At 32.7% G+C, this 27,397-nt stretch overlaps 1 protein-coding gene across 8 annotated transcripts in view; it reads left to right on the top strand.

Moving 5' to 3' along the window:
• Nucleotides 1-22,573, top strand: part of LOC138179306 (probable G-protein coupled receptor CG31760) — a 66,985-nt gene extending 44,412 nt beyond the window's left edge. Inside the window, exons 4-19 of one of the 8 annotated variants that reach the window (XR_011173007.1) lie at nt 702-906; nt 4,456-4,690; nt 13,746-13,880; nt 14,525-14,675; nt 14,956-15,100; nt 15,183-15,315; nt 15,547-15,700; nt 15,787-15,896; nt 16,850-17,064; nt 17,248-17,386; nt 17,467-17,572; nt 17,702-17,845; nt 20,157-20,339; nt 20,447-20,824; nt 20,970-21,231; nt 21,990-22,573. Coding sequence is in view for 7 of the 8 variants with exons in the window: in XM_069111957.1 (XP_068968058.1) it covers nt 702-906; nt 4,456-4,690; nt 13,746-13,880; nt 14,525-14,675; nt 14,956-15,100; nt 15,183-15,315; nt 15,547-15,700; nt 15,787-15,896; nt 16,850-17,064; nt 17,248-17,386; nt 17,467-17,572; nt 17,702-17,845; nt 20,157-20,339; nt 20,447-20,803 (2,412 nt within the window). In the remaining variant the exon portion in view is untranslated. Of the gene's footprint in view, nt 1-701; nt 907-4,455; nt 4,691-13,745; nt 13,881-14,524; nt 14,676-14,955; nt 15,101-15,182; nt 15,316-15,546; nt 15,701-15,786; nt 15,897-16,849; nt 17,065-17,247; nt 17,387-17,466; nt 17,573-17,701; nt 17,846-20,156; nt 20,340-20,434; nt 20,825-20,969; nt 21,741-21,989 lie in introns of those variants that run through there. The other 7 variants (XM_069111957.1, XM_069111958.1, XM_069111956.1 and 4 more) reach the window with 7 other exon arrangements.
• Nucleotides 22,574-27,397: the final 4,824 nt, after the last annotated feature.

The following is a 27,397-nucleotide window of genomic DNA, read 5'->3' as shown; positions in this document are numbered from 1 at the left end:
CTTCTGTGTAAAAAAAAGTTCTCGATAAGAATCTATTAACATACTTTCGGGTCATTAATTTCAGAATTTTCACTCATTTCGTTTATTTCTTTCAAACCCATTTATTACTCAAACAATTACGCTCCTAGTTATTTTTCGAGATCTGTTCAACTTACGTGCGCATACTACGGATTTGCTTAAATATTAATATATAATTATGTATTATATTTTTATTCATACATGAATATATATGATACAATTACAGGGATACAATTGCAGTCTAAGGGAACAACGAAAATCATTTACATTTTAAGAAAAGAGAACTCGTACTTAATTTCGCGAAATACTGCTGCGTAATATATAGCATCGAAATTGTTTGCGTTAGATAAAAAGAAACAGTTATTGGACGATACCATTAGATAATCATTCAATTTGAAATGCAGGTTATATTCTAAAACAAATATCTGTACTGTACTCATTATGTTACTGTACACAATTTCATATGAAATGTACGTATATATTTATAAATAATTTACTTGCTTGTATATTGAAAAATACTCAATTCATTAAAGTGTGAATCAATTTATTAAAGTGTGAAAACATACAATAATTATAATGTTGAAGGAGGAAAAGAAAAATGTTTAAATTCGAAGCAAGATGTCACTTCGTTTTAAATTCTCATTACTTAATTAATACGATCCATAAATTGTGTTAATTGAAAGGCGGGTATCGAAGAAGCTCTGGACGTGATAGAGGCGGCATCGACTGGATCGCTGGGTGAAGATTGTGCCACGACAGCTGGTTTTAAATCCTTGCCAGCTATCGTAGCACTTGATCCTCGACGTTACGATACAGCACGTCAAAAAGCTGACATGACAGCCCTGATGCTCCAAAATCTTGGCACTATCGGAGTATCAAGGCACAATGGTGAGTTACTAATAATAATTGCTAGAAATTTACGATAAACCCTATGTAAGGTTTAAGCTACAATCATTATAAAAATATTGAAGCAACAATGATAAGTAACAATTACACAGTACATAATATTATTATCTTTTTAGTTACAACCTTAGTTACACTTTTAATGTATAATACTAAACGCTATCAACTTTATCTAATATTTACATCGAATATTATCAACTATAAAAAGAGTACATTATTAATATCGATAATTCGAATAAATGAGGAATCTAATATATTTTTAAAGAATTATCTTATCGGAATTCAATTTCATAATCAATTGAATCAAGTAAAAGAATATTATCATCTAATGATAATGTTGGTGATAAACCAAGATTTCTGATTTTCCGGTGAAATCAAAATAAAGTAAGTTATATGATTGTAACGATCATACAGCGAATTGATTATTTTATGTAAAAACTCAACCTATCGCCAATAACGTCCTGGAGACGTTAATCACCGACAATCTCAGGATAAGCTAAATCATTTAAGTCAAATAAACAACAATCGTTGTAAAATTGTCAATTTCAATGGCATAAGAAGAATGTAAAATGTCATGGACTCATAGAATATTCAATACATTCTTTGTTCTGTTATTTCGGTGAAACTTATCACGATTAGATATTTTCTCTATAATATACACTTTCTGAGAAAGACATTGAAAGAAGTATTATTAACAAACATAATCGGCCAATGAATAAAATAAATTATGTTGCAACAGATTATCTTTCAAATATTCGTTAACCTTTCAACTGTGCGTGTATTTTGAAGAAGTATATAATATTGTAAAAATTGTACCGATGCCAATTATAACGAACAAACTTATCGAGCAGAAGACTGTCGGAGTCTTAAATAGCAGATAACACACCGTTTCCTGACTATCCTCCAATATAAATGAAGACAATAAACAGCTGGCATTTCGTATCTAAAGTATTAAAACAATTCCCAAAGAATACATCTTTTATGTCACTTTAACCACTCGTACAGACAGTGACGGCTACAGTAAAATTCCATTTATCGCAACTCCATTTAGTGGAATGAAATTTGAAATTTTAGTTAATATCCGATCAAATGAACTCCCGTCGATTCAACTCACTTATCTGAACACGAACCCTTACTATATATATCTGAATTCCCGATCGATTCAGACAAATGGAGTTTTATTATAACATTTCACAATAGATTTTCAAGTACCGTACGCGTTGTTACGACACGCGATTTTTTCGTGATATTTCAGCCTTGGAAATATTTGCATGCAAGGTAATATCTAATCTATCCTTTGGAACAATCACCCTGAAGATGTTAAGGTGAAGAAATTGTAATAAGAGTACGTACATGTTGAAGAGTGATAAACAATTTACCGATAAATAGTTGATACACTAGAAGACACGCACACAACGAGCTTTTCATATTACTAGTTAACTATGATTTGTTAAATCGAAAGGAATTTCCTACGTCTCCATTCATGTGCAAAAGTTTAACTAACTCAGCCAAGAATTAGTGGTTGACAATCTTCGTGTTGCTGTCTCAAAAGAGTTACTAATTAGAATGTCTGATATTTAATCGCCTGTAGCGCGTTTTCACTTGTGAAGGGGTAGAGACGATGCTCGTATTTATGCCAGTTGAACGCGAGCAACGATGCGGAATATCCTCTAGGTCTGACACTTCTATCATTGTACTGTTACAACCGGATGTATGCTTCGAAAATTCTTGCATTACGTCTCTATTGCTATTTGTAGACGAAAGAAGCGCATATCCCATACAAATATTTAATCCTTCCCCTTAAGACGAATTCAACGCTTTACGCGTTGAGCTTAAACCGAAAATTGTTCTTCAAAAGTAGCAATTTTTTAAATTAACTCGTAAATAGCATAATATAAACGAAGTGCTAATACGTATGTGCTGTTGAAACAAATAGAACACCATAGCGATGTTTTGGTTAAATCGTAAATCTCGTAAGAAGAACCAAAAGCGAATTCACGATAGTCCCGCTTACATCCAACAATTAATGTGATAACTATACTGATATACTTGTCTATTTTGTACATGTTCTAGTGCATCATTGTAGAAAATTATGCAGAAACCTTAAAATAGTATAAGTTTTGAGTTCATTTCTTCGAATCAATGTCTTTAAATTAGTTTAAATAATATTATATTAGATTGTTAATAATATAGATTAAATATTAGTCGTCGAGTCTCTACTTTTGATGCTGCGTCGCTTATCCAAAAATTTGTGAAATATTTAGATTCTCAAATTTGGAAAAATTGTTTTACAGGTGCGTGTTACATATTTGCATAGATTATATATAAAAGAATAAAAACATTTTTCTTTTAATATTCTAGAACCTTTAGGATGTAACTCTCTTAACATGAAATAACTATAATACTTAATGAATAATATTTGCACGTGTAATATTTCTCAGTATTATGAAACAAACTCTGAGAAACCAAGAAAACTAAACAACAGAAATTCCTTCTTTTATTTTATAACGCATGAAACATCTTTCTCTAAAATTTCTCCTCGTACATAAGAATTAGAAGGGAAAAAGGACATAATGGTTTGACATTTCAAAATATGGGAACACTTTCTTGTCGTTATTGAATTTTGAATCGACAATCTACGAGAGAAGCGTAAAATCGATTTGCCCAATAAACCGAGCACGATGACGGGCCGCATTGTCAACAGTTCAATTTGTACGGAGCCTGGTATATCAGCACCTAATCGAATTCCATCGGCTGAAATGGTAACGAGAATATGCATACCATCGAAATACATCGACTACCCTCTATATGGCTAGACTGATTTTAACTCTGGATATAGATTGATTTTAAAACGAATCCATAAAGTTTTTAATAAATCCACAGCTACAGTTACAAAAATACACTTTCTCGAAATTTTGTAGATTTATTCTTCGTAGTTAAATTCTGTAACGATATTATTCGTGTCTCTGTCGCAATTTTACTTACGATCGAATCGAATAACAATCGTTTCAATGACGATAGAATTAAAAAACCCTGCTCGGACTATATGAACACAGAGATATTTTTTATAATATTTGTTTTTATTCTGTTCGTGTAACAACTCTAGAAGCTAATATTATTATCATTCTCTTCTATATTTTTTGAAAGAAATCCGTAATTACACGTTTGTCGCATAATCTTAAAGTTTATCACATCATTGATATTTCAATTAAACGAATTCTTAAGGCGAAGAAGTTATGGGGAATAAATTACATGACGTGCTGTGTCCACTTTCTTTTCTTGTTTTATGAACGAAGGAATTTTGGATACTTGAAGGTCAACTTCGCTTTATGTCATACTTAAGGATTTGTTAAACGGTTATTTACATTTTTCGAAAGCTTTCGAAAGTAGTTTGCATAAAATGTGTCATGATTAATACGTTGGTTCCTCTAAACCAAACTATTGCATAAATAACGTAGAAGTTAATGGCTTATAGCAATTCAAGCAATCGATATATACCTGACTTTCCTATCTTATAATTCGTTGTGATATCAGTGCTTTTAGATGTGTTAGCAAAATCATTGCTGATGTCAGTGAACGACGCCGTAGAAACGAGGGTGATCGCACTAAATACGTCCACGGGTGCGGTGATTAGCGCAGTCTGGTTGGAAAGAAGCCCAGGAAGCGTCGGAGAACCGTTCAAGGTCGAGAGTCACGGACTTCAGCCAGGATCTATACCGGATCCAAATTTACCATGGTTTGAAAACGCGGGTGCCACCACAGAACTGAGGTTCGATTTGCCTACTGTACGAATTTCTAATCCTCACGCACTTCGATAAAAATGCATGTTTTGCATGTATCAATTACGCTATCATTGCTTCTATATTTCCAATCGTTTATGAAATTTTCGATTCTTTTAGATCGAAACTACTCGGAGAAATTTAGACAATTTTGAACAGTATAGTCAGTGTACGATTAGTTTCTCCTAGCGTTTATATTTACCTTTCACCATTTATACCCTTAAATGTATCAAAATAAATCGATTCCATGACTTTTACGAAGCAACGACAATTAAAACACGTTGTTTCAAATAAAATATCGCTTATTTATAACGATCATAAATTTTTTATACATTAGGAAAGAATACTATAGCCCGCAATTGTGTTCAGAATATCACAATTATAAAAATCTCAGATCACGAAATAAAGCTTCAATACGTATATAATATGTACATACGTTGTGCATAGGTTTTATTTATCGAGGAACAAACTTTGATCAACAATGGATATAGGCGTGGCAAATGAAACAGAACAGATATAGAAATATGATATTACGAAATTGCTAAAATACCCTATCCGAAAGATTTTGATCTCTTGTTTTTTACAATGACTATAATTTGTCGCTTTATACGAATTTTACGACATGATAAATTTGATATATTTTATTTCGCAGATAATTACAAATATTCTTCAGTTATGTCTTTTGCACTGATAACAGCAGCTCAGCAACGAGAACACTTTAATTCAGAAATAAAGTTTCACAGATGTGTAATGCATTTCTCACGTACGACTTTGAATAATCCTACGTTGTTCGAACGTTTGAACTTGTTCACACGAGCTTCCAAGTTTGCTCGATAAATTTCCAATCGAATTAATTTTCCAAGATCGAACTGCTAAGCTTAAAAGTTTTTCATTTTTATATTATGAGTATTTCTCAATCACTTTTATTAAAGCGTATCGTTGAAATGGCTAGCATTCTCGTCGTTTTTCTTTCTGCCTGTTATACAACCTGAACTGGTACCCAGCAACTGGATAACCAGGTCGTCGTATAATAGGAGTCCACCTATTTTTCCCCACCACCTATGATTTTTTATTCAACTATAATAGGAGTTCATGTTTGCTCATGACACATTTGCTCTTAAATACATAATAATGTTGCAAACTTGTATCGAAGCGTGAGAATGTGTCATATAATGCGCGACCCTTACTGTTTACTATTTTATTGTTAGACGTTCATATAAATGGATCCACACTCGGCAGCGGTTCAGATAATAGCTCAGATAAAGTTGAGTGAATTGGGAGCTAGTAAAATTTCGTTCATATTTATTTTATGTCAAATAAAATTTATATAAATGAAATTCCATCGTAGAAAATCTTGACCTAAAATGTTCTTTATATCAAATTATTTGTAATTCCAGAAATTACCACGATTGAACTTTTCAAATAGAGAAGGTTCCTCACGATAACAAGAACATTTTCATTGAACCTGAAGATTGGAAGAGTAGTACTTTCACGAACGAGTTGAAGTTCAATTGTTTCGAAAATTAAGGGGAAGATATATACAGTTGGTAGAAGAACCGACGTATTAGAAAGTAAAACACGGTGTGAAAGAAGCTGGTGAAGTCAGTTTAATAAGTTCGCTAAGATTAAGGAAACCGTGTATGATTTAATATACAGAATTATTTCAGATAATATTTTACTGTATATATAGGAAGACTGACGACAAAAGATTGCGTCTTTCAACATAGTAACGATAATAATTATCGATATAAATATGATTATCTGCTAACAATTTTATACACTTATGCGTTTTAAACTCGATGTTAGTTTTATTTCAGATTTAAATAAGATTGAGAGCATATACTTTGTTTTAAGATTAATCGATGATTAGTCATGCTGTTGTCAATGCACAGAATACAGCTATAGAATATTAATAATAATTTTCGAAATAAAATATGTCAAATTTATGTCATAAGATAAAGTACAGATTTCTGTTGTGAAATGAAGTGGATCGAAATTTTCGAACAATACAATTTAACAACCTCGTAAGTAAGTGGAAATAATATTTTTTGTTTGACATTTGTATTGGCATATGTTCTTCGGATTTCGACAATGTTTTTAGTAGAATACTGCGCTTTGTTCCAATTTGCAGACATGAAACTGACGGTTAACCTAAACCGAGTTTCAGGTCTGCCCTGAAGAAATAAACTGAAATGTACACGAAACATCGAAACACAGGGCGACGTGCTACAGTGTATTAAAAACACAATCAAAACCCGAAGAATCCCAAATATGTAATTTGATAAACGTGAAAGTTTAAAATCTAGAATAATATTCCTTTCTTTTCTTTTTTCTTTTTTGGTAATATTCAATAATATCTACTATTTATTTTAGAAATCGTTTTCAAAAAATGTAAAATGAGAAATTCATATAACTGAAAACTTTTGCTCGACACTGTACCTCTCAGTTTCATCTCCAGTCGAGAAATTTACTCTCAAACTCCGTCATAAAATTGTTGTCATAAAACTGTGTTCTAAAAATCTCCATTGAAATGTAAATTCTTCACTCTGCTTTCTCTATATACCGCTTCTTTCATTGATTTTTTCATCATTTGAAACTGACAGAATATGTACAAAAGACTGCGTACATTTTTCCACAACTTTTTATTTGTAATTCGATAATTTATAACAAAATTAAGGGAAAGTAATCGTATAACGGAAACTCAATATTAGAAATATTAATTCAATCGTTTATTTATACCAATTTATTTTAACCAAATGTTATTTCCTCTAACAACACGTTTTTTATGTTTCATTATTTATAATAAATTCTGCTATATAGTGTGCCCGGTTTATCTCGAACCGCTCAAATATTTCGAAAAACATGAATCACACGAAAGAATATTTCAGACAAAAATTGCGCTATATCGATGGCGATATACGTATCTACTACACTCTTGTGTATTTGACCTTGTGATCTCCTGTAACAGACTATTGAGATTATAATAGTAATATTTGAAACCAATCCGAAAATCTATATGGAGGTTACAAGATATTTATTATAAACATGCTATTAGTGAAAAATTAATATACAGCATAAATTGTACACTGTCTAAATATACAATTGATGCTAAAAATAGCTATATTGTAGCTTATAAATATAGTGAATAATTCACTGTAATGAAATACTTTGGCGACTCTTTACCTCCTCCTCTCTCTCTCTCTCTCTCTCTCTCTCTCTCTTTTGCGAGATGTACAAATAATAAATACATATTTTATAACTTCTATATAATTTTCCAGATCTGTTTTAAATTTTACTAATATATATAATCACATGTCTTGTTACAATGCCAATGAATTTTCAAAATATTTTGTATCATATAGATCATATTCTAGAAATGTTCGAATATTTTCCTGAGCCACTGTATATCGAGATAATATTGTCATTCTCGTTCCTTCTTGTAACAACCAGGTCCGTTTCGTTATTGGTATAAAATATTTCTTGCGATCGGTATCTGAACGATGAATTAAGCATTGTTTTTTTCTATGACACTAACATTTATAGTCTTCTTGTTCCTAAACGTAATAATAATTAAACATAATTAAACATAATAATCGCAAACAAGATATCAATGGAACGTTGGTGTATCAAAATATTGTAGGTGTAGGAAATTTTGTAAAGCATAATATAAATTCTTTCTTATTTATCAATTTTAAATATGATGATTTTTAAATAACAAATTATGACGTAAATTACAGGTAATTCTATTGTTCGAAAGTATACAGTTTGTTCAGAAAAGAACCGATTGTAACTGAAAATGAATATTTTGCCTCTCTTTTGAGTAAATATTACAGCCGATTATTGGGATGGGTTTATTCTTCTTTAATTATTGTTCATGTTGTTCGTATAAAAATTTGTCTGATCTTATTAAGTCGAACAGATGCGATCTGACTTTATGCGATGCTTATTTATTAGATATTAAGTATTCGTCGAAAACATTATTTAAAAATAATGTATTCACATTTGCACATAGCTTTTTAAGAAGCATCAACCTGCACGCACGCACACGCACAAGCACAAAACATTTTTGTTTTGCACTTCGCCCTTCATACTTGATTTTCGTTACCTCTTCTCGGTAAAGTAACCGATTTTAACATATAAGAACGGATAAAAAGATGATTATAAATGGCGAACAGTATTGCCAATGCAGTATTGTTACATACATCGTGTTTTGGTTGTAAAATTTAGACAAGAAACAGGTATACATATGCAATATGTTTTAACTTGGAAACAGTTCTACCGAGAAGAAAATAAGCATTTCATAGGCGCTCCACGATCATTCATCATCCTTCATCATCTTGTACGAGCGTCAAGTCATAGAAACTCGATACGCAACAATGAGATACGTTTTGAAAAATTTTACGTCTTGTCAAAGTGATTATCACAATGCTTATCCAAATCCTATTGTCTGAATGTTTCAAAGTTCGTGATTTTACAATTTACATACATGGAATATATCGAGTTAAATTATAAAAATATTCTATCGAATTATCATGAAGCATAAGTAAAATACATCTATAGCCATGATAAGATTATAAATAAAAGCATAAAATATGCATGAAAGAAACTTTATAAAAAATCAATCATTTGTGTTTGTTAAGAGACTCAAAGTTACGTGAAAAACTATAAATTGAACATTTCGTGGAAGTTCCTTCGTTATTTACTACGACAAATCCATTGACAGTTACCCTGCTATTCTCAATTCTGTTAGTCAATTGATTTAAGCAATGATTTAAACAAATTTATTGAATATATACTAAAAAAATATAATATTTTCCCAATAGTATTAAACGATCAACACCGTGTACCATCTCTTATATTACTACATAAATTTGATAAAAAAACATTTTTTATAATGTTTTCGATGTACGAGAAATATATTTCAAGTTATATAAACTCTAATTTCTTTTGATAAAATATATACTACCGGTAGCCGACAAAATGTTTAGATTAAAATTAAATCTAGTTACAGAAATAAATAAAACACTTTCTTCGATAAGTATCATGCAACTTTGTTCGAATTTCTATACACACGATAGCAAAAAAGGAAACGAAATACTATATCGTACAATTAAAATGTTTTTATGGAATAAATAGCTTATTAACCCCTTGGCATCGAATCGTATTAAATGGTAAATCGTTATATATTTGCATGAAAAACACATTTAGCTGCAAGAGGTTAAGCTTTTATCCTCTTTACGTCTACGATTAGTAGTTTCGTCTAATTTACTATTAGATATTCTCTAGATTTATAAATCTTTTATATAATGCATATATGTTGATTTTATTTTGAATTGAATTACGAAAAACATCTTTTTTTATAGTGCAAAATCTATATCTACACATCTTTAATTAAATTGTAATCTATTTATCTTTTTCTTTTAAAGCGGTGTAAAATACTTTTTATACTATTTCTTTCTTTTTCGTGCTAATCGTAATAATCGAGTTTTCGTACAACTTTTCATATATTTTGTCGCTGAACTTTCTTGTCGTATTATTTCGCGACACCTGTAGCAAGTTTTTAGGCAAATTTTTTAATTTATTTTTATGTGAACTATAACATGTCTCTCATCAAGATCAATTAATGATCTTATTGCCTTATTACTTCCTTTTAATCTCTTAATTGTAAATAAGGCTTTCAGTTTTGTTTATACCGTTTTATTTATAACTTCTATTCACAACATCTGTATCTCCTCGAGTGCGATTTCCTTTGCTCGCGAATGAAAGACCACAAAATTCTGATCCTTCTGTTTATTTCTAATGATCATTCATTTCACTAAAAGTATCTTCAACGTAATACAGTATAAAAAGAATAATGCGAAGTCAATGAATAATAATATATATAAATGATAATGAAATAAATAATATATAAATAATAATTTTTAAGAAGCGATTGAATTGCGAATTTTATTATTACGCGATGTTGGTCTTACGATACGAATAATGCAAATAACATGAATATAGTTGAACAGGTAACTTTAATACGTTATATTTATACTATTCGATGTGTTACGAGATCTGTCAATTGACACTTCTGCTGCGTCCTACTTCGTTCTTTACACATTAAGTAACAATTTTACTTTTTCTTTTATTTCGTTCATTGCGCATTACAGATATCGTGTGCATTGTATTCAAGGGTCTTTATTTTGAAGGGGAACATAAATTCTAAAACAGAACTCTACGATAATCAATACGCTATCGGTATATCGTTAAAGGCTTTTTATTACATACACCCATGTACGGCGCCGTGGTATTAATAGCTTGTATCGTAAAACTAACCGTCGAATATAATAAAACAAAGAAATTGTTGCAAATACACTTATGAAAAATGTGTAAATACACGTACAGTTTCCTTTTTCCTGATGATCAATTACGAAGAATTTTATGTAATTTAGTTACTAATTAAACGATTACTAATGAAACGGCTTTTATCTTGAGAAAAACATTAAAACCGACAAGACTGTAAAAGTTGTTTATCGCAGGTTACGCGTATAAAACTTATACAGGTACACATTTTCAATCTCCTCTTAGGCTATGCGGGTCCAATTTCTTCTTCTTATAATAACGAAAAAGCTGTGCCTGATGCAATCGCGTCTTCAAATTCGCGTTGTCTTCGTAAGCGATAAATTGTCGCTGGTGCGCGCATAACCATAACGACTGCAATTTTACGCACAAACAATGCTTCTATGTGACTTCGATAACTTCGAAATCATAATGCATAACTAAAATAAAATAACCTATATGTCTTTGCCTTTATCGCGTACCCGGCGAATCTCTTCGAGCAATTAGAGCGACGCTTTCCGAGACAATTACTATTCTCTTAAAAGCACATTTTGGTCGAACTTGTCGTTCTTAGGACGAGAGACTGGAGCTGCGATGAGGATCAGGAAACGTTGTACGAACCATTCTTTACACACGTGAGACATACATATGTATAGGTATGGGACATAGTGTGCCAATCTCGTGCAACCCGTACTTTCTCGCTTGTCTTGCAAAGATCAATTACCGTGGAAATACACGCGGTAGTTCCTATTTATAGAGGACTTCCTGTAGAAGGCACTTCCAATTTACTATCGTTTACGAACTTCACATGACAAAGCTATTCGCCTGCGAAAATGCTCGACAGTAATTACGGCAAGCGTTCCGTACACGCGAATATCGCCAATACGAAATAAAACAACGGGATTTCGAGACACATGGACGATTAAAAAATGAAATACTTCTCGTAAAATTGTTTATACGCTTGTCTTGCAACGAGGCATTCTTTCATCAGCTTCTGCATTCCAGTTCCATGATCACAAATTTTCGTAATCGTATGAAGGTACTAGAGAACGATGAAGTTAATTGATTAGTATATAATATACGCCACTGTATGTGTACAGATTTGTTTCCAAATTATCTCGTAAAAAAGTCACTGGACTATTCCCTGAATTATTATTATAAAGTCGTAGACAATCAACAAATCAAAATCCCAGTTTGGAAATAACACGAACGGTCACATCTAGTTGATTTTGAGAAATTGATACGTAATACGTATGCATAAATCCACGGAGAAAAATATACTCGCAACGCGGATATAACGCTGTGTTTTTTTAAAAGCAGCACTTAGGTACGATATTTTATATGATAAGCATAATACTCATTTGGTGAAATTCTTTATAGATATTTTTATATTCTCTGTAAATATTGAAAATATTGGAACCATTATGCTGTTGAATGTGAGTATTTCTTTTACCAATTTGAAAAATTCTTTTCACTCAAATTTTGTTAATACTTTCTATTGGAAAGATCAAGAAAAGATTTTATGCACGTACACGTTACTTTACACGAAGCTACTGTAAAAGATTATAGAAAACGAATAAAAAACGAAGGGAATAATATTTTTGATTTGGCTGCTGGAGTTTTGTGTGTGGGAAACTAAAGAGAAAAGTATGCAAAAATATATTATTATAGGATTTTTTTATTTATTTGGAAATATTAGAAATTAGTGTTTCCAATGATTTCTATCCTATATGATAAGTTTATTGATCGATAGATCTATTTACAATGGATTAAACAGGAGACGATTGTTATTTAACGTGAACTAAAACAGTAATGTGCTATAACTAAGGCAACTAAATAGTTAATTCACAATTCGCAATTAATAGTTTACAACTCATAACAACTCGGCAACTCAACTCTCGACTCCCAACAACTCGACTCCTCACCACTCGACTCTCAACTCACGACTATCTCAACTCGACTGTCCAGGTAACGACCACACGGTAAAACTACCAGGCCCTTTTGGCCTAACGACACTTAGGCTTTCTCGCAATATTGTTTATGGTTCACCCGATATTTCTTAGGCAATGTATCCATGATACTACATTACAATTAACACGTGTGATTAAACTGATAAGAATAGATCACTGACTGACTGGGATTAAGCAAAATGAACTTCGTGGAATGATAAATTCAACTTTTTCATGCTCTCGGTCCTATACTTTTTAACAAGACGAGCAATCTTTTGAAATGGACCATTAATACCTGGTAACGTCACTCGTTAACAACTAATTTATGTCATAACTACAAGTCTGTTACGTCCGTGTTTTATATTCAATTTCTTAATTATTTAATAAAATTTCGAGCAATATAATATACGTTTATATAAAATCATTTTCCTGTTTATGCTTATAGAACGTGTTGGTAAAGGCTGACAGAAAAAAACTGTAACACCTTGTATATGTTGTTGTATAAGTTTGTTTATTTATTTTACTTTCAAATTATTACAATCCAAGTACTTGCATACGCTTGGTTGCAATGGAATGTTGATACATTCAGACAATTATTTCGAGATTAGGCCGCAATTTAATGTTCGTATATACCGGATGACCGTGAAGTGCCAAGACTACGGGATGAAGGAAAGAATAAGATGTATATACAATAATGGGGTCGTTGCACAAAATACGTGTGCGTAAAAAGATCGAAGTTTCTATGGCGGTTTGTGGCGTTTGCGTGTTATCCCAGGTCACCGAAATTCATGCAGTCACCGGCGATTGAATCCTACAGGGGTTGGTGGACCATCCCGTATTTCTCCTGCAAAAGTCATCGCTGGTTGATTTCGTACAGTGTTAACATACGGCCACCAGACGCTCGTCATGGGTTCGTATTCAATCATTTATCTTAACTTTTAATCCTTCACGTTAATAATTTAGATTTATATCAAACTTCGTTTCATTATTCGCAATTAAATTGAACTCTGTCGTTCGATTAAAGATCGTATTAATTTCTAACGACAACGTGCGAGTGTAATATTATTTTTTTAATTATCGTTATTAAAATTGAATCCTGTTTATTTCGAGTTAAACTTGTATACTTCATTACATTTACGTCGCAAAATTAATTGTAATTAATTCATTCATTCTATCTGATTTCAAGTACATTTTTAGACAATTAAAACTTGCGGTCGACATCGGTGTTACCGCTACGTAGCAGTGTTAGTACGTCTGTTTTTAAAAACTTATTTTAAACCAACATAAATATAACGTCGTTCGTAAATAATTGCAACTTCATTGATCGTACATTTGTACAGTGACTAACAACTAACAAGAGTATGAATTTTAACGTAAGGAAGATAGTATAAATATGTTGCATGTATGATTTAATATCGTTAATATTCTATTGAAAATGCTTGATAAGAAAATTATCTTCGATCGACAGCCCTTCAGACTGACCTTTAATCCTCTTTACTCAATAAGTGGATCAGCTATGTTGATAAATATTAATAAGATTATATCTTGTTTAAGGATTCGAGAATTTTTAAGCGTAGATATCGATATCAGTGGGCTAGAAGTAAATCAATGTGATGCATCGTCGTTAAATAATGAGAACGAAGTTCTAAGTAATCAAATAGCATCTTTTAAAGGCACGCACAAATGTCATACCGACACGACACAGGTAAGTCTTCCCTACATTTAATTAGCGTCTCTTAGAACTCTCTGCGTCTAGCTACCGTTACAAGGCATTCCCCGTTTCATTTATTGTCTTTATCCGTTATCGTGATTCATTTTCTGAATATAAACATTATCATGCAGTCGGAAACGTTACAAAAGGAAATTTTCGAAGTGCTTAATAGATATCGCATTATCAGAATAGCATCGAAGCTTCTTTAAGGTTGTGGTTTAAGTCGCTCGAGTTTAAAGGTTTCGTTGCAACTGATGTTTCGTATGGTTTACAGTGTGAGTATCAGAGTCCAAATAATCGTATAAATGAAAACGGTGTCGGTGCTGGTTGGGCGAAAGGTGCATATGTATGCAAATGTCGGAAAGGTTATTACAGCACGAGCCAACATCAATCCGTTTTTGATGGAATTCTCGTCGAAGGTTAGTAGATAATTTGACTCTCGCCTACGAGAGATGCGTTATCAGCGAGACTTGTAGCTCAGCTAAACCATTAATTTTGTAGCTGCTTGGAAGGAAATGCAAGAGAACATAAGCGACGCGTACGTAACGGTGTTCCGCTGCTTACGTTGTGCACCAGGATGTGCTAAGTGCAAGGGACCCGAACCCTGTTTAGCCACCTACAACTGGCCCTTCCGGTATGAACGTAACCGTAAACTTCTATTTGTCTTTCGATTATCTGTCTCAAACATTTTGTAATTATCAACTTAATCGATCTTATTCTCGGATACATAGGTACAATTGAAATATGAAAATGATATACATTCTCGAAATGGCACATTTTCAGACTAAGTAAATGAATTTTACGATTCTTTCAGATGTTTGTTTATCAGATAATAACATGTTTGCACGTGTGTATGTGTTTTCAGAATCTCTCTTCTATCGTTCTCTATTTTCTGTGTGTTTGGTACCATCATCCTAGTGGTCTATATGTATCAACACCGTAAGCTCAAAGTGTTCAAGGTCGCTTCGCCGATATTTTTGTCTATTACGCTTTTGGGTTGTGCTATTATGTATCTCGAAGTACGCATACACTTTCTCGTAAATGCATAAAAGTATCTAACGCATCGCTCGTATGTAATATTTTTCATATTTTTTCGTGTATTTAGATGGCCGCAATATTTCCCGTTTTGGACATGTATTCTTGTATCGCCACGAAATGGACGAGACATCTCGGCTTTTGCATTTCATACACAGCACTGCTGATGAAAACTTGGAGGTAAGACGTACGAACTTCGAAATTACAGCGATATTTATGCAGAATATTTTCAACCTTACCCACATAATAACACGTTCATGCAGTTATACTGTATACATATTACGAAGGATATTCGAACTAATTGTATGTTTAATCTATAATCTACGTAGAATAATCCATAATAGTACAAGACTAATTAATCTAATTTTTCTCGAAGCGCAGTGTCTTTATTCGCCAGAATAAAATATTATTTTGATAAGATCAAAAACTGTTTTCATGAAGATAATAGAAAGATGACAACTGCTTTAGAGGATAGAATTAAAGTGCCTTCGTTGAGAAATCTGTCGATTTCATAAGCCATGTTCGGAATCATTATCAGATTTTATTAGAATAATTATTATTATTATTAAAATAACATTATTATTCATCTTTTTCGCGAACTTCAAACAAAGAATGTTAAGTATTATTTTTGACTAATAAAACGAAGAGACTGGAATTTAAAATCCATATGTGACAATCGAGAAGTAGAAGGAGAAAAGAGTAGTAATAATATTTGCGACGTAATAAAAGATAATACGCAAAAATATTGTGTATAATTATCAGACACTAAACGATATGAAAGTAGTAAGAAGAAACGATACCGTTTCACTCCTTTTAAAAACAGAATCAATCTCCTTATCATTTTGTGAATGTTAATTTAATTCAAATTTATTTTCTGTTTGCCTTTTGTTTCTTTCCTCGAGTGTTTTACAGAGGCTTGATGCCTTGATTATACTAACACAAATATAAAAATCGTTCTTTTTCTCAGAAAACAAGTAAACTTTTTTAATTCAATGGACATTTAATATAGCTGTATAGTGTCAATATCTGTTTTATTTCTATGTACATTACCTTTATTGCAAGGTGTCGTAATCAGCTACTATGATTATGTATCATTACCGTGTATGTATAAAACGAAGTGTCCTTTTTCATAGAGTGTCTCTCACATATCGCGTGAAAAGCGCGCATAAGGTGAAGCTTACGGACAAGCAGCTGCTGCAGTGGATGGTCCCAATATTGTTAGTAATGTTAATTTATCTTGGCACGTGGACACTCAGCGCACCGCCGTATGCCGAAGTGATAGCTGACAATTATGGTCTGAAATTCTACCAATGTTCTTTCAACTGGTGGGACCATAGTTTAGCAATCGGTAATAACAAATGTTGAAGCACGTTATTGATAAAACATATTTTGACGACCTTCGAGACAGCTCGCTGGTCGCTTGTTTTAGGTTTGGATGATAAATATCTAGTATTCGTTAGAAACTTCTGCTGTTGTATCAAATAGAAATATATCGCTAGACGTCACCTACTAAATGAAATTTTCCTTTCAGGAGAAATTCTGTTCCTCGCGTGGGGTATTAAAGTGTGTTACAACGTTCGCAATGCAGAGAGTCTCTTCAACGAGGCCCGTTTAATAAGCTACGCTATTTACAATATAGCAGCTGTGAATATAACCATGATCGCTATTCAGTATGACTTTCCATCTTTTTACTATTACCTGTCCGATGTTACTGTAATTTAAAATTGAAATTCTACGACGTCTTTTGCAGTCTTTTCATTTTCCCTCATGCTGGCCCGGATATCAAGTATTTGTTAGGCTTCTTGCGTACACAGCTGTCTACTTCTGTCACCATATTTCTTGTATTTGCACCCAAGGTAATCCAATTATTCTTTCGCTGTCTCGCTTTCCCTCCTATACGGTAAAATAGTAAAATTCAGTTTTTTGAACGATTAAATAATCGTCGTTTAATTCGATCATAAATTTCTAATCTCATATAACTATAGGTGATCCGAGTTTTACGAGGACAAGGAGATCAATGGGATAGCCGTGCTAGAGCCCGCGGTGTTACGGCCAGTTTCTCTTTAAATGGGATCGGCTTAGTGCCCGAAGAAGCGACAGATTTACACCAAGAGAATGAGGAATTGAAGGTATATTGTTCTGTTTTAATAAACAGACAGTGATGTGTGCAAAGGAGTTTATGCTTAATATGAGTAATTTTGAGTATAGGAATTGCTAGAATTCGTAGTCGTATCGATTTTAAACTTTCTTTTATCGCCATTGTACCATAGATCAATTAATTGGTCACAGAATACGTTACACGTCTAATTAAACAAATATATGTAATCCGATTTGAAAAATGAATGGTGGGCATTAAATCACGAATATACATATGTAGTAACTCTACCTAATCTATAGAGTGTTCCACATAAACTGTTAATGACATTTTTCCAGAAACCGTAGCAAGAAGATTGATTATGTGAGGAACAAATGATTTTTCTGAGATGATCGCTAGCAAGGCAAGAGCAGCGCCCTTATTTTTTTAAATGAAATTTACGTAGACTGTTCGTTTGGATAGCTCTTGTGAAACTAAATAACATTTATTTGAACCATCTTTCGTTATTCTGCGTAATTAAAGAGTTATGACGAAGGGATATTTGAAGGGAAACTACGTGGAGGCGTCGAGGGGTAATTAAAATAGACTTATTCTAAAGGAAAATTTCATTAAGCGTTTAAAATCGTAGCGCTTCGACGCCTCCGCGTAGTTCGTCTTTAAATATTTCTTTCATCATAATTCTTTAACTATGCGGAATAAATGATTCAAGCAAAATTCAGATGTTCTAGATGAACAGAAATCAATATGGTATTACATTAAGAAAACTCTTCGAATAATCAGTTCTCTCGTACTATAATTAAAAAAAAAAAAATGAATAGATACCTGCTGTGGTTTCCGAGAAGACGGCTTGTAACATTTTTTCTGAACACCCTATATAATAAGACATTCCACGAAACAAAGTAAACACCACGTGCAACATTCTGTTTAATAGCGAATAGCTTGGGAGGTAATTACACGAAAAAGATGAATATTAATGAATATTCCTCGCCTTTGTGTAATTCTTTCCAATTCTTGAATATTCCGATTGTTTTGCTACAGTTGCCTCGATATCCAGATATTTTCTGTATAAATTTTCTATCTCTATGTGCATTCTTTTTACACTGACAATACAGCAACAAAATATCAACCTGTCCCGTGACTTTGAAAAATAATTCGCTTTTATGACAGAGAAACGTTTTGGTATTTGTCTACCGCTGATACTATAAATTCAAAATGCAATTATTACAGTCCAAAGTAACACAACTCCTGCGTTTCTTTAGATTGTATCGCAATATAATAAAAAAAAAAATATATATATATATGTATATATATACAGGGTGGTTGGTAACTGGTGGTACAAGTGGAAAGGGGGTGATTCTACGCGAAAAAAGAAGTCGAAAATATAGAATAAAAACTTTTCTTTTTTATTTTTTTTTTTAATTTTTTCCATCGAGACAACGATCTACAGTGAGATCCGTTATAACGAGACGTGATAAAGTGCACGCGTACCGAGCGAAAATTCAAAGTCGATTTTCTCGAAAACAAAGCCTCAAACGACAAATTTTTATTCTATATTTTCGACTTCTTTTTTCGCGTAGAATCACTCCCTTTACGCTTGTACCGCCAGTTACCAACAACCCTGTATATCTTAATATATGGACCGTTTATTTTGGAAGTGGTGCAAGTCCATTTGCAGCCCGTAAATATACATTATTTTAGTTAAATTTATCTAAAAGAAATTTATATAATCAAATTACATATTGACAAATTAGTAGAAACATTGTCAGACTTGATATAATTAATTTATATCTTTGAATTGACTAATATGCTAATCTTTTATTTTCTCGAAACAACAAAAAAGGTACTTTCAAAATAAACGTATATAATATTAGGATGTCCGAAAAACGTGTTTTTTACAACAGTACACCTTCATACAAACGTAAAACCAAGTCTGTAAAATGTCGCAGTGTTTATCTCAACAGAACAAAATGGATCGTACGTAATTCAACAAAATAATATAAAACAAAAAACGTTGTGCGTCTATTATTTCCTCATAAAACGAAAGAAACTTTTTGGACAACCTAATAAAACACGATATAAAACTATTATTACATTATACACATACAGGGTGTCACAAAATATATTGGGAATATATGTATACTTTATGGTCGATTGTAGGCGCCGAAACGATGAAAAAAGTTTGTATTCTTAGTTAAAAACGATTAAGTTATAAACAATACTATCTTACGCCAGCCGAATAATAGTGTCAATGAATTATTGTGCTGATGAACCTTTCTCTCTGTTTCGCTCACACCACTTCGTGTTACGTCGCGGACAATGATTATCATTGATTATGTATGCTGCAGGAAGAAATACAGAAATTGGCAGCGCAGATCGAATTTATGAAAATCGTGCACATGGAGATGTACAATCGCCACATAAAACCGAAAGCAGGCGGATATTTTACTACTCATGGGCCCGGTCATAGTCATCCGTCCTCGGCGCAGAGTCCCATCGCCAAAAGTTCGACGGCCAGTTTCATATTGAAAGTATGTACCTAACTCGTCTTATTCGTTCTGGGCACGCGTGCCTCTTCGATGTATAGAGATTAGATACAGAGAACATATTGAAAAATACAGTCAAGTAAATTATTGAGCAGACGGCCGTGGAGCGAGGGGCGAGTGCGGCCGCGGCTGCCGCGGTCGAAGATTCCACTTTCCCTTCAGGAAGCTTGCATCGGGCACGTCGGATGGAAATTCTCAGAGAACGCAAAGCTGAAAGGGAGAGAGAACGGGAGAAAGAGCGTGAGAAGGAGAGAGAAAAGGAGAAGGAAAAATATAAGGAGAAGGAAAAGGAAAGAGAGAAAGAAAGAGAAAAAGAGAAGGAAGAAGAAGCGAAAGGGAAAGAGGCGGAAATGGAGAAAGAGAAGAACAAAGAGAAACAAGCAGAGAAAGAGAATGAAAAGCAAGACAGGAAACAAGAAGGAAATGTTGAAACCAGCGGACAGGTTTGACTAGTACTAAATAGCGAAGAGGTAAGATTCGTTCGTTTATTTTTATAATAGTTTTATTATCATTTAACGATACGCTGAATACGCTGTTGTAAATGATCCGCAAAATTATAATCTTTCGATGTTAACATATGCTAGATTGCTGACGTAATATTATGCTTTTTTATAGATCAATTATCAATGACCCTAAGCAAAGAAGAAGTTTTTATGTTTGTTTAAATTAAAGCGATACAAGTTATGATGCATATTTGAAAGCAAACTTATCAAATTTTTGCCCTTGCCCTAATTGCAGAAACTGTCGGTCTTCTACTTTAGGATTTCTGTAAAGTTATCGGCCACGAACGTGTTAGAAGAATAATCTCCTCGCGGAGGTTAAAACTGCGTTAATACACACACCAAGAAAAAAAAAAGAGAAACGTGTTAAGTATTCGGTATTAATGCTATTTTCGTCTACAATGCGTTGTTTTTGAATTCAAAATAATATATAGAGTAATAAACATTCCCTCGAAGAATTGAAAATTCCCCCTTACAAAGTAATAAACACAAATATATCCAGCAAATGAGTTATCACTACCATTTTACATTTTTTATTACGTATTACTTTAAATCTGTTTATTACGTATTTTAAACAAGTATCTAATAAAGAGCATACGTTGAAGAATTTTTCGAAAGTTCTCGGATTAAAGAGTACATATAAAATCGATATTTAAAGACATATTGAGAATAGCCTAAACCTCGATTTAAAAAAACACAATGGCTCTGGTAAATGAATCATTATGATAACTAGACCGCGGATTTTTCTCAATTTATGGAAAATTGAAAAGTGGAAAAATGCAAGAGATGCACATAGCATGCAAATGTGTAGTGTGAATAAGCAAAGCTTACCATTTATTATAACGTTTAACAAGGAAAACAAATTTCCGCTTAGGTTCCATTGCTTTATTTGTCTTGAGAAAAATACGAGTTTGCATAAATATCCGTAGTCTGATAGTAACTACACGTATATAGAATATAGAGTAAAAGTTAGAGTTAAGTATAAAAATAAAGAAATAATGATTATAGTCGGTATATAGTCTATGTATAGTATAATACCATTAAAAGGGAAAATGTGTTCCAATCCATCGCCTGCATCTTTTGCTTCTTTTGTTTCTTTATTATTAAAATTTTAACATCTAATTACTATCCGTAGATATGGTTATGACAAATGCGAAGCATTAAGAAGAATAGAAAGACGAAAACAGAATATGACCGAGGGAATGAAAAGCGAAAGAAAAAGGGGAAACTTAAATGGTACCCTTTAACGGACATAAGGCGTTCATGGTTTGTATAAATCAAAGAACTGTGTAATCAATAAATAGTGAATACTAAATCCGTATAACGTGTATAACGTGTCATTTGCTTGTGGTGGCAATGTCTCCTTGTTAGCTTTATTGTAAATTATGTACGTTACCACCAAATGACACCTCGTTGTACGTAAAACAAGAAGCATACTATGTATAATGGTGAGGAGAAGTATTGTTAACAATATAGTTATACAAGATTTTTATTAATTTCGTTACTAACCGATGAACGTAACGAAATTCTCATTATTCAAATAACTATGATCGCGACTGTAGTAATATTATTCCTAGGTAAATATTATCCTGAGATACCTGTGAAGTAGAAGAGCGAAAACTGTATTTCTTGTTACCAAAACGATCACCTTTGTGATTCATATTAACAAAATCGTAAGTTGTGTAGATTTACCCGATTAGCTCACGAACAGTTTAACAATCGGTTATTTTACACCGTAACGTTACATTTACGTCTAACGTTAGTTATCTTGTTTTAGAATAATATATGGTTTCTTAAAAAGGCAGTTAAGAGAATGAACAGAAAGGAAAGGGTCGTTCAATATAATTGTAATGTTTAATGTGACAGAATGTATCGATATGTGTTACTTCCGTAGCTAGAACAACGGCGGCAGATATAGAAACTTTGTAATAACCATTCGACAATTATTTTCAGTTTACGTCTACAAAGCGGTCGAGTATGTGTTCCTCTGTGAAAATAAAGAGAAATAAGCGGGAACGCTTTTAAACGATTCGATTTCTTACAAAAAGGAGAAGTAATCTCTCTCTTAAGTTACAAATATCACATACATATACGTAACTCTAATCGTAGTTTTAATTTTCCACACTGTTACCTGTGTATGTGAGAGACGCACACGGGTTTATGTCAACAAATGCAATCATATCATAATTCATACCGAGTAAAAAGAATTGAAATTATCAATTGTTCGCTTTAATCAATAGCGTTATCTAAACATTCACTCGATATAAATTTCTAAAGCATAACAGCTATTGCAAGTTATAGTAATATACAGATAAGAAAATAAAAAGAAGCGTAAATAGTGTTTACATACATACATACGTACATACATACATACATACATACATACATACATAGTTCGGACAACTCAAAAACAGGTATATTGACACGTTTACTTCTTTATAACTACACGCGAGTAAGATAACTGTACGTCAAACGTTTACTTTTCGTGTCACGAATTAAAATTAAGAGAATTTTCATAACGTACCAAAGTTACGAAACCTTCGAAATAAATTTGAAAGTATGAATTACACATGATGAATCGACGAATTGCAAATGTCCAGGTGTAAAATTCACGTTGTTTAAAAGGAAGCAATATTACCAGCCGAAAGATTAATTATTCGAACGCAAATTAGCAGAGTCTGCAAATGATATTATCGGCGAATTTGTCGATATATCGACAATATTCACACACTCGTGAGCGTGTACGTTTATGTGCGTATACATGAGTATGTGTATGCATGCGTTCGTGTGTTCATGTTGAGAGCGTGAAAATTGCCTCGAGCGTACAAACGCACATTCCAGGTTAACGAAACCCTTCACTTTTATAAGAACGATGCGTTCCAACTAAATTGAAAATTACGATAATCGCGATTATTCGCATCGATTACGATTTTCTAATTCCACTTTTGTTTCATTCTAGTTACGATATCACATACTATTCGTACACTGTACAAGGACTGTGCGAATAATAATCGACTCGCCTCATAAGGATATCCTATTAGACATAAATCGCGAGAAATGCAAGAGGCGTATGATAGTTGAAAGTAAATACAGAATAAAAACATCGTTGTATCGCACAAAGTATCGATAAGTATCGAGCACATAAAGCATTTTATTATATGATTGGGGTGTAAAATTCACTTGAAGATATGTCAAAAGATATATGCATTTTATACGACAATAAGATTTAAAATTTAAGGCATGTTCTTGTTACTAGTAACACACAAGCAGCTCGCAATTTCTAATTACTCGAACAATTTCTGTTTCATACATATGATTTCGATTCTGATCATTCAAGAATCCGAATACTACTAAAGTGCGCATTTCATAGCTGTCCCTGTACGTGGCAATCTCGTACTTTGAACTGTGCACCTGCTGTTACAAACGAATATAATCGAAATGCGATTTAATTTACGATACATAGATTTTACGCATTTCAATTATTTCGATGATTTAATTAATTGACGAACGATTAATTGATTTCACGAATTCTATTGCATGTTATTTATTATGAAAAGGCGAAGAGACCGCGGTATAAAATATGCAATGTTAGTACTATTATTAGTAGTATTCAACGGAACTGCCACGTACAGGAATTAATGGTCAAATTACAATTGTACGTCAGCAGCACATTAACGTGTTGCAATGTTATTTGCAAGAGCCTGCCCAGCTTATGATCATATGTATAAATAAAACAAGTAATGGAAAGAATGGTTGTATTGTAAGTCAACTTAAACAATGATTGATTTCTTTGGAAAATTTCAGTTCTCGCGATAGGCATTATTGCGTTATATAGTTGATAACCGATAAATATCACTGTTTATGTCTAAGATATTTATCGTACACGTAACCATTAATGAACTTGTATGTTTGCTTGCCTGTCCGAATGACACGCATAAAGCATTATAACCAAGACTTTTTTATTGCAGCCTTAACGTGTGCAATATACACAGAGCGGGCAAATTGGTTTTCTATTTTCCTTTGGCGAATTCTAATTTACGTGAAATCCAAACTTCATAAAATGTATGTAATTCTAAAAAAAGAGAGTTTTATTATTTTGGAGATTACCATGTTCCGCATATCTACGTAAATATCTCGTCATTTTGACAAATTCTATTCGACCGTATTACATGAGATTTTACATTCAATTTCGTGTTTTATCAATTTTCTAAACTTTTCGTTTCCATCAAATATTCGCATCTTCGAAAATCTTCTCTTTCATATGTGATTGAAGTATGCCGATTTTTTAATCATTGGACGTTTCGTGTGTTAAGACCTAATATATATTACACTAATTTGTCGAAGGAAAATAGCTTTGAGGATAGTAATGCCAGTGCAAGGCAGCTTTACCAATCGACGGATTTCGATGATAAAGATGCGTGAAGTTGCGAAGAATGAAAAGCAGGAGAAGCTAATACTAGGGATCGTCCAGATCGAATTTGTCTCGAGAAACAGAAATAGCCTGTCACATACGTTTGTGTGTACAAGTGAAATGGACGTAGTCTAATAGTAAAACGGTGTTAACTGAAAATAGCTGGTAACTTGTTATCGCTTAAGAGATTTAGAGTAACTTTAAAGATAAAGGATCGAATTGGTTGAGTCGATGAAAAGATACGAGCAAAAAATAAATAATCGTTCCGAAATTGTTGTATAACGTATTAAGATTTTCATTTATTCAATTATATTAGTAAAAAGTACTCATCAAATCATTAAAACATGGAACGTTTCAATAACAATAGGAACAACATATTTCGAAAGTACGAGCTTTATGAATTGCAATTTCTGCAATTTCCGCAACACGAACTGAGTGTTATTATTTATTTTAATAATATTTTAATAATATAATTTTGTGCGGGACTGTGTCATGGCAAGATGTCAAAATTGTGTATACACTATTGCGGATAATTTTCATCGGTTCCACCTTGGAGAATGTAGTATGGATGTATAATAGATAACATTCAGAGGATAATAATAAGGACAAAATGATCGCGATAATAAAATTTAGCTAAGCGTAATGTGACGTAAATAATGTCTGCAGAAAATTTATAATCGTTTTTTTTTTTCTTTTTACTAAAGAGGAGCGTTTTCCGGAAACGTCGCGCGTTTCCTCTTCGACGCAGTTACATGAGTGCAATCAATAGAATAAGAAATAGGGTGAAAGAAAGGAAGACAAAGAGTATTATGCTTTCGATGTCGTCGTTGTAACTTAATGTAAGGCTAGTTAAAGAAAGAAAGAAATCCACTTTAAAGTAAATCGATGTTAGAAAAATGCTAATTCACTAAGATTGCGTTCACCGATTGAACATTATAGCTGCGATATCTCTCGAGGCCGATCTCGAACTTAGACGATTCATCGTCATAACACTGTTTTTCTCTTTTTCGTTTGTTGCATCGGATATAAAGACATTAATATGCAGTTTGACACTATGTAACCATCGTAAATCGTGGCAGAGAAAAGGTATATGATTATGCTAAACGGAAAGATATATCCGCAATTTTCCCACCCGATCCTTGAAAAAGTCTGTGTATAAACGAGAAAACGTATTTGTAAAAATATATTGTATGTCCGGGAATATAATGATACTTGCGAGTAACAAGAGGAATAATGCTCTTTTGATGCTAGTTTCTACCTAATTTCCAACCACGTCAAATATCCCACGTTCTTTTTTCCATATAATAGTATCGGAATATTCCACGAGTAATAATGGAAGGAAAATATCCCATAAATATTCATTAATTTATGTATTTCAAAAGGTTACACGCAGAACTATAAAATAACACTGGATTAGTTTTTCGTCCTATAGAGTATTTTCGTGTAATGCCCGTTACTAAATTTTATTATTAAATAGGATTCACATCTGTAACAAATTGAATCCATCACGATACGAATTTCTTTTAATTTCAGCGAATGCATTACGAATCTTTTATCTTAATTCTTGTTGGATACACGTTTGCTCCATGAGTTAAAATCCGATAACGTGGTATCTGATAATCTAGGCATCAAAAAGTCTGATGACCTTAACCTGCTCGTTGTTGAGATTAGTTTCACTATTATATCAACCCAGAAATTAATTTCTTGTCATTTCGTGTTTTTGTTATAGCTTTCAGTAATAAAGTATTTATGAGCCTGTGTTTATAGAACATCTTCTGTCTTATTTTTATTCATAGGGTATGCTAATACTTTACCCCTGTCTATTTATACATTTATAGTTCTTCGAAGAGAATTTACTAAAGTTACGCTAAGTTAATGAGAGAATTTACTAGAGTTTACTAAAGTTTCATCTGTTCTGCCCTCTACAAATATTCGTATTTTCCATGTAGGTACACATATGTGTATGTGAAACTAATTTAAAGAGACAACGAAGAATATTAACATGTAGTTGCAAGTGAGTACAAATGGTTCTAGAATACATAATTGTAGGATATGCGAAAGAAAAAAGTATGCTAGGTTGCTGATAATCGTTCGCTATTGTAACTGGTTCAGCTATTTTACTTGTTGTTACA

This window comes from Bombus flavifrons, chromosome 4 (assembly GCF_040668555.2).
Source record: "Bombus flavifrons isolate JBK064 chromosome 4, iyBomFlav1_principal, whole genome shotgun sequence".
NCBI classification, from domain to species: domain Eukaryota; kingdom Metazoa; phylum Arthropoda; class Insecta; order Hymenoptera; family Apidae; genus Bombus; species Bombus flavifrons.
Note: the sequence above shows the minus strand (reverse complement) of the source record. Positions and strands in the feature narration are given on the sequence as shown.